Source organism: Lonchura striata, chromosome 7 (assembly GCF_050655825.1).
Source record: "Lonchura striata isolate lonStrDom1 chromosome 7, ASM5065582v1, whole genome shotgun sequence".
NCBI classification, from domain to species: Eukaryota; Metazoa; Chordata; class Aves; order Passeriformes; family Estrildidae; genus Lonchura; species Lonchura striata.
The window spans coordinates 25,510,534-25,526,175 of record NC_140709.1 but is presented as its reverse complement, the minus strand read 5'-3'; the positions used below and the strand labels follow the sequence as shown (position 1 = coordinate 25,526,175).

Here is a 15,642-nt window from a genome sequence, read left to right as displayed (position 1 = left end):
TTTATCTACAGATGACTTTCTCAAGACCTAACAAAAAAGGGGGCACAGCTAATCATCATCACACAGCTAATAAAGTCTTAAAAAAAACCAAAAAGGAAAGAAAGCTGTCAAAGAAATAGTTACAGCTGGTGAGTTACTGAAGTATAAAATTATTTTTCTCAAGAGTAAAAATGGGTGCTTGTTTCCTTCCACAGAGGAGAACCATCTAACTACGTTATCTGAGAGCTGTTTAACAGCCACATAGACCAGGAAGGCATGGGGGACTGTAAAGTCCCCCAGCCTGACATTCAGAAGAGATTTTGACTTACAGGTTGTTTTTCACTAAACCTCAACAATACAGGAAGTTTTGTTCATTTAGAATAATGGTTTGAATCACAGGACTGTAAGTGTCCAGCCTTCCTCTTCCTGAGTCAGTCTCAAAGCAAACTTCTCATGCACAAATATACAATTTTTGTGCAACTAGCAACATTAATCAAGGCTCTCCATTCCCTCCCAGCTCTAACCAATGACGATAGCTATAACAACATATAAAATAATACATAACACTATTACACATGTTAAAAAATTAAGTCAATTTTGAAAGGGTAGCAAAGCCATATTTGCATTAAGTTAATGTATCCTCCTAGGTTCACTAAACAAGTTGTGCTTGAAGAAAAGAAAAAGCCACAGCAGCAAGAGCTTCAGCAAAAGCTGAGTGTTTTAATTTTTGGACTAGAGATTGTTTTAAACCCCAACAATATAATACAATCAATGTAATACATTCAATGTACTTTGTCAGACATAACTAAAGGAGAAAACATTCACTCCACAAGTGTAGGAAAAAGGAACTTTAGTTTTTGCTTCTCAGCTGCTGCATGAACTGATACATATTCTCAGATGAGAATTTATTTGGAACTGTAAGTTCAAAGCAACACTTGGCTTGGAGAATCATAATCAAAGTTGATGATGATGATAATGCACAAACAACAACACTACCACAAGAATATAATCATTCATGAGAGGTCCAACTGAATGTAACAGGGGAAGAGTGAAAAACCTTGCAAAAATATTCTCCACAATAAAACATCAAACATAACCCACAGCTTAATGATCCAAAGCTTACAGAGGCACGAGCTGTGGGTAATAAAGTGAACTGAAGCATCATAGAAAGGTACTTGTGCTTTTGTGCCAGTCACACTGAAATGGCACCAAGCATCACATGGGCTGAACTGAAGGGAAAAATCACATTGCACAGCTTCCAGTGACACCACAGTTTGATTATATCCAGTATCCAAGCCAAGACACACAGGTCAGGCTACACTGGCATTGCTGAGATATACTGCAGATTGTGATGTAGACAAATCCTTGTCTACTTGCAAGAATGATTGAAGCAGCCAAGTATTACATTTTTATTCTCAAAGAGAAATAAAATGGACTAAGATCAACATTTTCTCCTCTCTGAAATGCCAAGGGAAGGGTCAGATTCCATATGATACATGCTTTCAGTTAGTAGCAAGGCCCTTGTTTGGACAGGCACTTCACTGCATATGTCAGCCAGCTCAGTCATTTACACGAGTCTTTTCTACTGTGGACCAAGTTACTATATAAATCCTTATGAACTCAGTACTAAACCCAATGCTCCCCTTGAAAAGCTGACTTTTAATGACATCTACAACAGCAAGAAGGCTTATTTAATAAAATTATGAAGTCTGGCATAAGGAGAGGAGAACAGTACTTCCCTATCCACTTCTTTAACATAATTGTGTTACCTGCAAATGAAACTTATTACAACGGCACCAGCCTCAAACAAGCCTAGCAGCATGTACTAAGCTTTCTGTAGTCTTTCCTAAATCCACTATTATCCCCCACCAAATTCCCTGATTAAAAGGAAGCCTCTTGTGCTAGAAAACTATCCACAAACCACTGGATTTTTCTGGTGTTCCAATAGCTCACACTTAGCTTTAACAAAACCTCAGTAAAATGTCCTTAATGCAGAATACATCCTGGCCTTAAAGGATGCAGAAATACACCAAGACCTTTAACCTAAATTATTCCAAGCTATCTCCACTGTCCATCTGAACTGCAGTTTAACCATAACTCCGTCACCCACACATCAGGCAGCACAGCTGTGATGACACTCAGGCCCCAGGACAGGCTGCCCTGGCAGGATTTGGCTGCATGGCTGCCTCTCCAGGCCTTCCTTCCCAGAACACCAACCCTATCTACAGGCTGAACAGCCATGTGGGAACTGCACTGGCAGCAAAATTAACAGTAAGGGGCAGAGCTTGACCAGAAGCATCCTTCCAATTATCCCAATGGGCCTTTTCCTACTCAAGTCCTAACCCTATCTCTTGCCATATGTTGTGGCTTAACCACACAGCATTAATTCAAATTCAGCCTGGTAACAGAACCACCCCCTATCACTCAGCCTTGCTGGTACTAAGCCATAGCCCAGTCACATGTTCCTCACATAGCAGCCAGCAAGAAAATAAGATCTTACTCAAGACTGTCTTGAAACACAACCCCAGCCAAAAGCATGGTCTAGTGACATTAAAATAAAAATAGGAAAGCTTTTTTGACCATTTTGCTAATTAATATGTCAGAGCTCATACAGAAAGACTCATCAGCTTTTCTCCAGCACTGCATCATCTGAAAGAGCTGTGTCAGCAGAGACCTCAGCAGACAGTCAATACATACTAAAATGTGTTCTAAGCAGTAAATCAGAACACAAAAAAAGAATTTTAGGGGAAAAAAAAAGGCTGCAAAAAAATCAGCACTCAATTTCATTATTTGATAAAAATCAGGTTATATTTGATATGCAAGTCTTGCCTTCTTTATACAGGATAGTCTCTTAATTGTCCTAGAACTGCTTTTACAAAAAGTTAGAAGTTTATGAAAACCTAAGCTGAAGCTGCTGATTTTTCATCTTTGTGAATTTTCAAGGATCTTCTCAGCTTTACAACAGAGGCACCACTTGTCTGCTTCTCATTCTCATCATTGGTATTGGCATACCATTGCCAAGCACACAGGAAGGCAGGAAGGTTACAGAAGACAAATTCTTTCTTAGAGGATTCAGAGAAGTTGCCTTACATACACACACACACACTCATGCACTCAGTACAGCACTCCAGTGCATTTGCTGATGGCATTGTGGAAAACATTTTCAATAGTATTCTTAGTATTTTCAATACTAAGAGCACCTGTAAGCACAGCAGGGGTCTTCCATCCAGCAGGATGAAATACAGGCCAGGTATGAGAACCAAAATTTACAGGCAGATTTTTTTAAGGGTCATATATGTATTTGGAACAAAGCTCCAGCCACCTTTCCACAGAACATGCTTACAAGCTCAGGATATGTCCTGACATACTCCTAAAAATCAAACCTACTCTTTAAGTACGGTGGGGGGGAAAGGCATTACTGCTTGTGGGTGCAATGCACAAAACAACAGGTGGGGCTAGAGCTACAGATCCTTCTAGTGTCTCAGTCTTATGGAGAATTGTGGTAACACTTTTTGAAATTAATGCATGCCTCTAACTCCTGCTGCTGCTGCTCAGTAACATCCAATATGTGAGGGATAAAGTATCTGTTCCAAAAGCTGAGACTAAATGCTTGAAGAGCCACTGCCCCAGAAGAAAAAGAAAGGGTATTTCCCTAGAGAGAATTACTCAGCTGCGTATTTTATACAGCAAGTCATGTTGAAGGAGAGATAGGATAATTGCATTGATTGTTAGTAGGTGATAATTAATTCTGTAGAGAAATATGTTTCGTTTCCTGAAGTCTAGAATAGGATGTAAACTCTTCATTCTGTAATGAGAAAACAACTGTGGTTTGCTCGCAGCACAAGAAGCTGCAATATCTCCCTTTAACATTTGTAAGGTACCTACAGGAAGGCAGCACAATGAATGATGTGAAAACAGAAATTCTGTGGTGGGACTTAATGCCAGACAATTGCACATATGACATATAATTCCTGAAAGCACAGAGTAAAAAGGGACCAGAGAAAAATAACACCATGTTCTTGAACAGATCTTTAAATTAAATATTTGAATGGAAAAATGTGGAAACCAAAATTGCAGCTTGATATCTCTTTACGAAGTGTTAGGAAATGGAACAGAGAGCAGGAGAAATGCCTTTCAATGGTATTTAAACAGTATTTGAAAAAGATAGGACCAATAAAAATAGCTTACACACCAACTATCTCAGAAGTTAGCTAAATTCTTTTATTCTTACAGGGGAAAAAAAAGAAACAACTTGAGGAATCTTTGTATCCATTCCTTGGGTGATCTGTTGGCCACTGATTTTAGTTTATGAAAAAAGATCTTAGGTATATGTAAGAGATCTGTGAGGAATAAGTAAAGCAAACAAGTCAAAGTTCAATAAACATAGGTCCACATGTTCATATAAAACTTGTAGGTGTCTTCAAACAGAAAGCTTTTCAAAGTCAGTTCTCAAGAATCTGCAGCAATGTGCAGAAGAAAGATCAAATGCTACTAAAAATTATATTATAAACCTTAATGTACCTAAAACAATTGACTGCCAAAGAGTTATAATCTTACCCCTCAATATTATTTGATAGCAGTGAATTCCATTGATCTTTGGTAAACTGCATGATGTTGCAATGTTTGTAGTAATTTTTCTGAACAGGGAAAAGCTCAAGGGCAACACCCTCAGCTTCTTCAAGTTGACAAGATCATTTCTTTGAAGCTTTCACATTCCCAAAAGAGAAAGTTGAAAGAATTTTTTTCTTCCCAGAAGTGATAATATTACAAGACATATGAACTATTCCCTGATTCAGAAAGAGAATCCAAGAACTTCACAAGCTTAGTAAAGATGCCAAAAAATTTAAAAAGAATTTGTCTACTAAGTTCAGGAAAAGGTCTCGAGATAAGGAAAATCCACACCAGAGAACTAAAGAAGGACAGCCAGCTGAACAGAGAATGAATACCATAAACAATCAGGAATCTCATAGCTGACCTTCTTTTGCATGAATTCAGCTGCTTAGACCTATCCACGGAGTGTGAAAGGGCAATGTACAGTGTGCTACAAAGGGGCAGTCTGAAACTTCAGGATTTTCTAACATCAGAAGTCACTGCTAAATAACTGAAGTTTTCTAGGAAGGTTAAGGTTTGTCGTGTCAGCTTACCCACAGCTCATGAAAAATTACAATCTTACGTGACATTGCCTTGGAAGTTCTTTTAATACAACAGCTGCAAGTTGTACAATGCCATGGCATGGTTGGTAGAACTTATTTAGTAAGTAGGTAGAGGAATTGCAGCACTATGGATTAATGTTTTTTATTATTATCACCTGAAAACTTTAAGAAAAAACAAATTATTTCTCCTGCACAAGCACAACAAAAGGGAAAGCTGTAACACTTTTTTTTTCACTCTGTAAAATTTTTTAGCTTTGTCTTCAGTATTCCTGGTAATGGAAGTCTAACTCTGAGCAAGAAAAAGCAAAGAAATACTTGTATTTCTCAAAGTGTGTATTGTTTAAGTCTCTACACTCCAGAAGAGTGCACTTCTACTTATTTTAAAATGCATTTTCTTCAATTTACAACACCTGTACTGAAAAATAAAGTTACAGCTCTTCCTGAGTATGACTCACCTACATACACTGCCTGGCTAAGAGCAACCTCTAATTCATCATCGTTCAACTTGGAGTCAGTGCTTACAAAGTAATGCCTCAATTTGCAAGTGTCTTTGTCACCACAGCTTCTGGAAGCTAATTTCATTTACTGCCCATGCTACTTTCAAGTTGCTGACTTTTTCTCCAAAATAGGAGGACAGCTTACCCGATTTGTGTCCGGCCAACAAACCAACTTTGCTTTCATCTGCCACTGGAGAAAGAAAAGAAAAGACACAAAGATCAGAAACTTATTTAAATTCACAAGCCTTTGAAACACTGTCAAATTATTTCAGACACAGTATCCTGAATCTTTAAATTATAATAATCTGAAAAAACGCCTTTATTTACCTAATCCACATGGGGTGCTTCAAAGTCCAAATATCTGAATCAAAGCCCTCTGAAACCAATAAAAGGACTACCAGCAGTCCTTGTGGATTACAGATCAGGACCTCAGAACTTACACACTCAAAACTGAGTTGTCAGAAGAGCAATTGCACTTGTAAATAACTCATCTTCCCAGACAAATCACAGGGCATAGGAGAGTTGTAACATTTTCAGATCAAAGACCTCAATTGTAAAAAGAATCCAGATGTGGAAACCTTCCCATCTGCAACACATCTTACTAACTCGCGGGATCTCTGCAGATAATAAGGTCTCTGAAACCCTGATCTTTTTAAAGGCTTATGCATTTTTTGTATATTTTACTTTGTCTATAGATTGTAACTTTATAGTATTTTACAACATCTTATAAAGAATGATGCTTGTAGTAGCGACAGTTTGCAGACAGTAGTGGAGGAGCAAATTCTGAATGTAACAGGAATTGGAAGTTCTGTTCAGTAACTTCAGTTTATTGTCATATATCTCAAGAAACTAATTAAAATACTCTCCTGGAGGGCTGAGGGGAAGAACCAATCACTATTTCTTAAAATTAATTCTATGCAAAGAAACAGCAGTAAATGTAATGTTAGGGATGATAAAACAAGAACAGGAAATGAATGTTAGGGTTGAAAGCTTATCCTTCAACTCTGCCTGCCCAAGCACTCCCTTATAACTCACCTTAAATCATAATCTCTTTATAGAAAATAAATTGTCAAGTCATACCAAAAATTCCATAAATGCAGACTTAAAAAAGCTCTTCTGTACAGCAGTCACTATAAAAAGTTTACATAGAGGGTTATCTGCCATAATGCCAGAACCTGCTCTTTTCTACCTAGGAGAGAGCAGTACAGTAGTTACTAACATTTAGGAGTTACTACTGGGAAAATAATCACAGTAAATATTTTCTTGTATTGCCTCCCCACTTCACATTTAGGGAAGCTTTTACTTTCAAAAAATCAACATCAAATTCAGGACTGGGATTCACAATGGGAGTCATGAATCCACAAATGACCACTGCATCTCTTCTCTACTTCTGTGACCTAATTGCCACTTGATTATCAGCAACTTGACATAGTGTATGGTTTTTATGGGATGTAGGTAATAAAGGAAGACTAATTCTCCTTGCAGCATTATGTAAAGATTCTGCTAAACCAAATGGCAATGAGACTAATCAAAATTAGAAGTGCAACTGAAACACAAGGATGTTCTGCACTCCTTGATCTCTCAACTTTTTTTAGTCCCTGGAAATGATAACTATCAAAATCCTTGCTATGCAGTTTGATCCTATAATGCAAAATGACTGGACAAGGATTTAACTATATGGATAGATCAAACTCCTTTTCCTGCTCCCTCCCCCTGAATTTCTCTCTAAACAAAACAACTGTGGAAAACTTTGGTCCTAAAGGTTAGTGTTTTGACAAGTTATGATTGTGTGAAAACAAAGGATTATAATAGAAACTGATTCACAGCCTTAATTATAGCAGTCACTAGTGGCAACCAGTATAATATATGATAATTACTTAAAGCAGGTAATGTTACAGTACATAGGAACTTTAAAAAAAAGACAAAACCCAAGGTTCACAGTATTTTTTTAAAGTTATGCTGATGACTTGGTTTGCCTGAAACTAAGTTTTACATTATTAAAAGGGATAAATCCATTTAACTTAATCATACTTTACACACCAGCTTCACACACAAAAATTAGATTTTAATACTGGAGGGAAAAAAGGAAGAATAAAATGATTAAAAAATGAAAAATAATCTTACCAAAATACAAGGTTAGCATTATGAGTTTAAGCACACACATGCACAAAACCAGGGAAATGCAAATATTAAAGTTCTATATCAAGGTTTGAGCAAAACACGTGTGCACATCCACAGGGTAGTTTTCATTTCATGGGTTATTACGCTTAGGCAGGGCCTTTTAGGCTGGCCATCTTTCATTACATTGAACAGAAGTAGCCCAGAAAAGTCCATTAGATAAGAATCCCATTGCTTCCCTTGTTTCCCCTGGAAACAAAGAGAATACAACAGAAAAAACTCCCAATCCAAAACCAGAAATAGGCTAACAGAAGATAAATACTTTGTATGCCAAGGTTGAAAACTTTGTAACTAAAGATTCCATTTAGGAAGTACATGGGGCATACTGTTCCACAAAATACCATTTGAAAACACTTTGCACATTGTTCAAAATTGATACAAACATTCAGTTATGACAAGAATAGTCTTTTCCTAGTTCTTGGCATTTGAAAAAAGGCAAGAAGGAAATTTCTTTCCTAAGATTCTACTACTTTTGGCCTGTCTTTGTAGAAAATCACCTGAAAGATTTTAAACAAGGAAAGAATATAATGTACTCTTAAAACTCAAGTAAAAAGAATTCTAATTATTGTTATATTGCAGCATCAGAAAGTAATTACTTTGCAAATAACTGAAATATTTCAGCTCAAGATCACACTTGGGAATGTACAAGTAAATATTTTTATGAAGACACTAGAATTACTGTATATTCTTGAGCTAGAATTATTAAATGCATAACATCTCAAAAAAAATAGAAACCACCTAATTTGGGACTCCAAAGAAAAAACTCAAACAAAAATCTGAGAAGGATTCATTCAAGAGAATAAACAGATTCACAAACAAGAAGATACTTCTCCTTTACTTGTGAATCAAATACTTCACCTTTTGAAATGTCCCTGGAACCCCAGGGATTTGTTAGTTCATGAAGTTATTAATGTCCATCCATGGAAATCACACCAGCTTTTTAAAAGTTACATCTATTATTTAGGAATCATATTTTCACCACAGAAACCAGTTATGCATTCACTGTCAGTACCCAAAGTAATTGCTGAAATAAAAGATAAAAGAAGTTCTGCAGCTACTTAATAAAAACATGGACATTTGGGGGCCTAGCAAGACCACAGATTATGAAAGATGGAATATTACTAAACCAAAGAAATCTGCCCAGCTGATAGCAAATAATTGATACTTTTTTTTTTTTTAACTATGCCAACAAGTACTACAGATAGTAAGAAACCCCATCTCTTTATACCATGAGTTCTTTTAGTATTTCCTACAGTAATACTCTGGAGTGCTGTTTTGCTTCAAGAAAATAAATATAGTTGTTTAGCAACAGTAAAGTAAGCAACATGCCTTTGTGTCCTTCCACATAAATGTTTTGACTGCCATTTCTGTGCCCTGCTCAAGGTAGCCATTTCATTTGAATTGCATGACTTCCAATGATTTAGTACACAACAACCTTCTGTACTTCTCAAAGCTTGTGTCAAATCCAGTCCAGGCTTACACACAGGCCAACAGTCTAGATCCAAACTGTGGTTTAGAGAAGCACAAATCAATGCTGCTGCCAATTATCACAACCAATTTCCCTCCTTCTTCCCAGTTCAATTGCTGAACCATTGCATAATTTTTCCCCAAACCGAAGAGTTACTATCATTCACAAGATACAAGGTTCTGCTATTCAACTTAAGTGACTCTTTTGTGAAGGATCAGTTTTGCACACTAAGAGCTACTAAAAAATCTTCTAAACATGTGAAAGTTGCATGTGTTTCTGCTGGACAAACTGACACGTACCTTTGAAGACCAGCTGCAGTTCTGCGCTCAGAAAAGAAGCAAACAAGGATTAAAATTACAATTAATCATGAATAATAATATAGGACACTGAAAGACAAAAAAAATTTCCTACAAAACAAGTTTCTTAACAAATATCTTTGTTAGTTAATAGGAAGCCAAATATAAATTTCTTATTGTACACTAATCAATTCACAAGGGCTATATTCCCAAAAAATATATATATAAATTATGCTTCCACATTTCTCAGAATCCATCAGTTTCTATAGTATAAACATATGATAAGAAAGCAAAGCCTCAAATGGGTCACTGTTTTTTCCTGGTGAACTCTATCCTTACTCAGCCCTTTCATCATAATGAAGACAGTGCATCATCAATTAGGTTTAGTCACTGATAGTGCCAGGGACATAATTCTCCTGCTGGTTTTATTTTCTGGGTGAAGCGTTTCCCCATCTAGGAGCAGCATAAATCACTTGAAGTAATGGTGTCAATTGCTGCCTCACAGCCACCACTTAGAAAATGCTGCTTCCTGTTCTAGGTTTGCCCTGAAGTGCTACGTACAAAGACACAGGTTAAAATCTACAGTAGCAACAAAATACGTGTATCAGGAAGGGTAAACTTGCACTGGTTTCAAAGATCTTTGTTCAGTAATTCCCTCTCTTCACCTTTCTTCCACATATGAGAATTTGTTCTGGGGTGACCTAGATATCCACCAGCTATTCACTCTTGAAGATTTAGGAGTCCTTCATAGATTTCTGCTCACTTCAGTGTTAAAAAGCACAGAGATTACCAAAAAGCTTGCACAAGGGCCAAGAAAAAATTATACTTATGAAGTAGGAAATAAAAAAGAAAGGTAAACCTCTTCCAAAATGACATTTAACACAACATTTGGGATGCCCTGTTCAGCACATTTAAAGACAGGAATAAATCAAATCCAAACCATGATTCTGGATTCTTTTCTCTTTTGTACAAGGTTTTCTTTAATTAGATTCTTCAGAACAATTTTGTTAGAACTGATTTAATACTTCAATTCAATTGTACTCAGGGAAGATCCCCAAGGGATATATCTTGTATGTCAGCACATGAGAATGAAAATGCTTAACTTGCATTTGCTATTACTACTACTTGTTGAAGAACCAGAAGTACAGTTGAGGCCATCCACTGGGCTCATTTAGCCTTAAATGGAAGTTTTTTTCCTGGCAGAAAAAAACATTGTTTTACAATTTCCCAGCCAGTATGATAGAGATTTCTTCACTTTCTTGTAATGCCATAACTACTCATTCTTGAAGGTTACACTGTTAATTGAGGCCATCATGGCTTCTTTTACACTTTTGTTGTCTTTTCTAATCCTCTCTCGCCTCTGTTGCAGAGACACCACACTAGGCTAAAACTCCCCTGCTGCACATCTTCCACATGTCATTAACACTTCTTCCAAATTCCTAGGGTTCATCTGCAAGTTCCTAATGTAATCTGTCATTCACTGATTGAAAACATTGATAGGGAACAGATTTAAGCAAAGTTTAGACAACATATTTATATGAGTTTTCTTAAAAGTTACTACATTATCATCTTTATTTTCTTTCTTGTAGTAGCTATACATTAACTTAATTGCTATTTTCTCCTGCCAACACTTTAATAATCTAACTGCATTAACACATCCACTCAAACTTACACTAAAGCAGCCTAAAAAAACACCACCTCAAGCATGTGTTACCATGCTCTCAGCTGTGTTACCATCACAACTCGTACAATGCTCTCAGTCTGCTCCATAACAAACTTCCTTGAGTCCTAGAAGATTTCTACAAAACAGTCCAAACAGTTGAAATTCTCTTTTGTCCACTTCTGCCTTTATACCACAACTCACTGTCCCTTCAACTGCACTGATTTGGTGTAAAACTGAGTAACAAAATTAGTCTTGTTAAAAGCCTCTCTTTTCATACAGAAAACTGCATCATTTCAATTCAGTTAACAGTGTCCCTATCACTTAAGAAACAATTTTGTTTCATTCCTGACTTACAGATCTCACAAAAAGAAATTTGAAAGTCATTTATCCTATGAAAATGAATTTGTGTTCATTTGTAAAAATTGATTCTGCAGAGCGCCTCAGAAAATATAGATCTAATCTGACAGTACTAGAAAGCTACTCATGACATAAGTTAGAATAATGTTAAAATCTCTTTTGGCCCTTGATACCAAAGATAATCACAGCCATAAGCGATACAGTTTTCCCTGAACCCATAATATTTTTGTTCTTGAAAAATCTTTCTCTTCCAAAGATGATTTTAAAATTACTGTTATAAGCCAGTAACATTGAAAAGACTCTTAGAATTCTGATCCATCTTCTCCATTTCCTCATTAATGCTCTAACAAACCTAACTGGCTCCTAAATGCAGTTCTGAAATTGGTTTCAAGTCAAAGCAAACAAATAAATGTATTCCATACATACAACATGGTTAACAAAACAATGACTTTAAAATACCAAACTACTTTCTGTCCCACTAATACCATAACTCTCACTAGGGACCTCCCAAATGTATTCTTTTAATTGTATCTGAATCCAGACATTGCTTGAAAGACCGATTTTCATTAGCTTTGTCTGGTCCTCATTTGCCTGTGTTTTGAGATATTTATTTCAGTTTACAGAAATTACACTCAGATTAACAATAATCTGCTTCAGAGCAAACCATGAAGCAGCTAATAGCGTCTTGATTGTATTTTCCACATCCTTCTGGATATGGGACACTGGTTTCCCTTTGTTTTGAGGCATTTTAAAAGTATGAACTGTAATTGAATGCATCCCTTCACCAACAAAGAAACTAACATTTAGTTAAATACTGGCTTCCTTGCAGAATACTCCATACCTTATACCTTGCACGTTTACTTACTAATTATTCCTAAATAAGTAAGCTGCCCGATATTTTACTAAATATGCCCCAAGGTTAAGGGACTCCAAGTATGCCTAATGATGTTTCAGCAAACAATATTTCACTCACATTTAAAATCAAGTAAAGGACATATCCATTTCTTCAGGCTATAGAGCTTAATCAATTAAAATTTATGGGGTTTTGCCTTTGATGGGAAAAAGAAGAGGGAATTAAGCAGCACCTTGGGATAGTGGTCATGGATTATTATACTGACATCCCCAAATATAAATCTACACAGTACTTTGCTTGAATTGATACCCGAGAAAAATGCTATATATTCATATGATTCAATTTCATGTTGCTTCAGGTTAAAACAAGCCACACTTTCATGTGTTTGCATACAATTCCCATGGCTGCAGCTTTTACAGTACATTTTTGCACAGCTTAAATCACTGCTGTGCATAAAGATTTATGGAAAGTAAGGGTGTTGGAGATAGATAAGAAGACACCTTTTTTCCTTTCATTTTCATAGAGCACACTGATTTACACTTTCTAATGCAACATTAAAAAACAATTTCACATTAACATTACAAAAATTACCTTTTTAATATAGTTAAAAGAACAAACTATTGAAAATGGATTCTGACAAAATATTATATAGAAATTCTTCTCCAGAGAACTGTGGTAATGCAAGAGAAAATGTATGCGTATAGAAGGTTGTTAAAAGCAAGGAAAAATCATCCTTCCAATGACTTATTTAGAAACCATTGATTTCTTAATTTTCAATCTGCAGTTAAACTCCAAATAAAGTGTTCCAGTTCAGTGTGAAGAGAGAACACAAGATTTATTTCCAACATTTTTTACTTTGTTTTGCTTATTTTTAACACTACGCTATAAGCACAAGTCCAAGCTTCGCATGTAGTGAAACTCTGGTCAGTACCAAGTCAGACTTTGTTTGACTCTACTTAAATTCTTGAAGTCACAGTTATAAGCAGGATCATTACTTTGCTAACATATGGATGACCACGGCTGAAAAACAAAAAAACAATATGCAACTGAGAGGATGTGTCAAGTGCCAGGATCAGCAGAAGAAAACAGGGGGGCTGTGCTCTGTTTATCACCATCAGTTCAAAATAAAAGTAGGCCAGGCAAAGAAAAAGCTACCAAAAGACACAGGATATGAACTCTGCCAGTGATCCAGAAAGTGCTGTCATTATCTCAACACAGCAGCAGGGAAGAACATTAAGACTTATGGCTGACATGGAACTAATCTGTAGCCTATTACTCTGAATGAAGCTGTAAATTTTGAGAAGCATTTGATCACTGTGGAAATGATGGATGCTTAAACAAAGAACCAGTCACGCTGCCTCCATACACTCTGCACAAGGACATCTGTACAGATGAGGCAAGTTCTGCTCATCTCTGCAAAACCAAAAAAACGTATCATTATCACTACATTATCATCATCACATACTTTTTTCTATTTTTTTTTAATTTCTACAACAGTAACTCAATAACATACGCCACTGATTTTTATTTTATATTTTTAAAGTAGGTTCAAGCAAAAACTAATTCATCTAGAGAGAAACTGAGCTCTCGAATACACCAGCTCCAGGCAATGCTACTTTCAGGTCCATGCTATGTGTGAATTTGGCAGTTATGACTTGTGTCAGTCCACAAGACTCACGGCATGGCAGTCCAAACAAGCAGGTGGCAGTGGTTCATACCCTCTGCTCCTGTCCAGCTGCCCAGCCAACAGTCCTGACTTGCACCAAGTGTCAATAAACTCAGCTCCAGCTGCCCCACTGGCAAGTAACCTACAGCTGGATGTGCCAAGTTCCTTTCACTGCACGCTTTGCTCTGGAGAGTGACAACAACAAACTGATGCACAATATTAGCAGTAATGAACACTTTTTCAACGTCCATCCTTATTATCTCATACTATTCACTGAGGTATTAGTTTATAGCAATTATTATTTTGTAAACAGGTATGACTGGAAAGCAGATTAAGCACTCAAAGGTTTCTGGGCCTAAATATGTATATAACTGAAAAGAGAAACATCAATGTTAAATGAGTTTCCATTGTGAACCTGTGTAATTATAAACTAATCTACTTTACAGATTTGCATCTTGTACATACATCAGGCCTTATCAAAGCCAGGAAGACCCTTACTATACGATTTCACTAGCTCCCTAATTTAATGAATTTATTATTTTCACGTAAGGTTCACAAGCCATAGTAATATCTGAATTTTCTTCTGTTTAAAATGTTATCCACCTTCGATGATCCTTTGGATGGCCATGTCATTAAGGAATCCTGGCCTTTGTTATTTTGTTATTAGACAATGGGTGCATTATATACATTTTAAGGTGAAGTAGAAGGTTTCCTAAGTGAGTAGCAGTACGGATTTCACATTTGTACCCTGTATTAGATAAATTCTGTTGTCTGCTAAATTTGTCATCGCCATTCTGGGTTTCTAGACTCAATCTCTGGGTGATTTCACAGATCTGTGGAGACACATGATTCAGAGACAACTTAGTTTAAAAAGAAAGAAACTGCATCTAAATCACATGTTCTAAGAGCTCAGAGCTCTCCTCCTGATCTCCAGTTCTGTGGTTTTTTTCTGTTCATCCTGTCAGATTTATTTTTGAGAGGACTGGCAGAATTTGGGAACAAAAGAAATGTAGTAAGTGGGCAGTGTCCCATGACTACTGCAAAAATAGGGCCTAGAACTTTTCAGAGAAAGGACCTCTCCCCTTTGTTACCAAATTTGCTGGAAGATGACTTCCCTATTTCCTTTTTTTTTCAGCAGTGCACTGAAATCAGTAATGGGTACACAGCTGCATGCTGGGGTCAGAAGTTACTACTGGTCATGACTGCAGTTAAATAAGAAGCAAGCAAAAAAACCCCTAAGAAATGACTTTGCTTTCCCAAAAATCTATCCTGGAATGTGTATTATATGAGTGCTCTGTTTGGAAGCACATTTTTTTATACCAAACTATTGGGATTTTATTTGTATTTGAAGCACTTTATGTTGCAGTTACTTCATTTGAGATTTTCATGTTTCTGTTCCATTTTCTCTTTCAGACAGCAGCTTCTGCTTAAAGTCCTTCAAAAGGCAGAAGGCCAAACATGGTCCTTCACTGCTTGCTAGAGAATGACTGCAAAAGGTCCCAGCTTTCATCATCTTCAGTTTCATTAACTGC

General features: G+C 36.6%; 1 protein-coding gene across 16 annotated transcripts in view; it reads right to left on the bottom strand.

The window, feature by feature from the left end:
- The window catches only part of PARD3B (par-3 family cell polarity regulator beta), a 394,367-nt gene that overhangs the window by 160,794 nt on the left and 217,931 nt on the right, over positions 1 to 15,642 (bottom strand). For 8 of the 16 annotated variants that reach the window (XM_085585197.1, XM_085585191.1, XM_085585195.1 and 5 more), the window contains 2 exons: positions 9,575 to 9,595; positions 5,775 to 5,819 (listed from right to left, as the gene is read on the bottom strand). The exons of 2 other annotated variants lie outside the window; for them this stretch is intronic. In XM_085585197.1, the coding sequence (XP_085441323.1) occupies positions 5,775 to 5,819; positions 9,575 to 9,595 (66 nt within the window). The remainder of the gene's footprint in view (positions 1 to 5,774; positions 5,820 to 9,574; positions 9,596 to 15,642) is intronic. 6 more of the 16 variants (XM_085585193.1, XM_077785112.2, XM_085585203.1 and 3 more) reach the window with 1 other exon arrangement.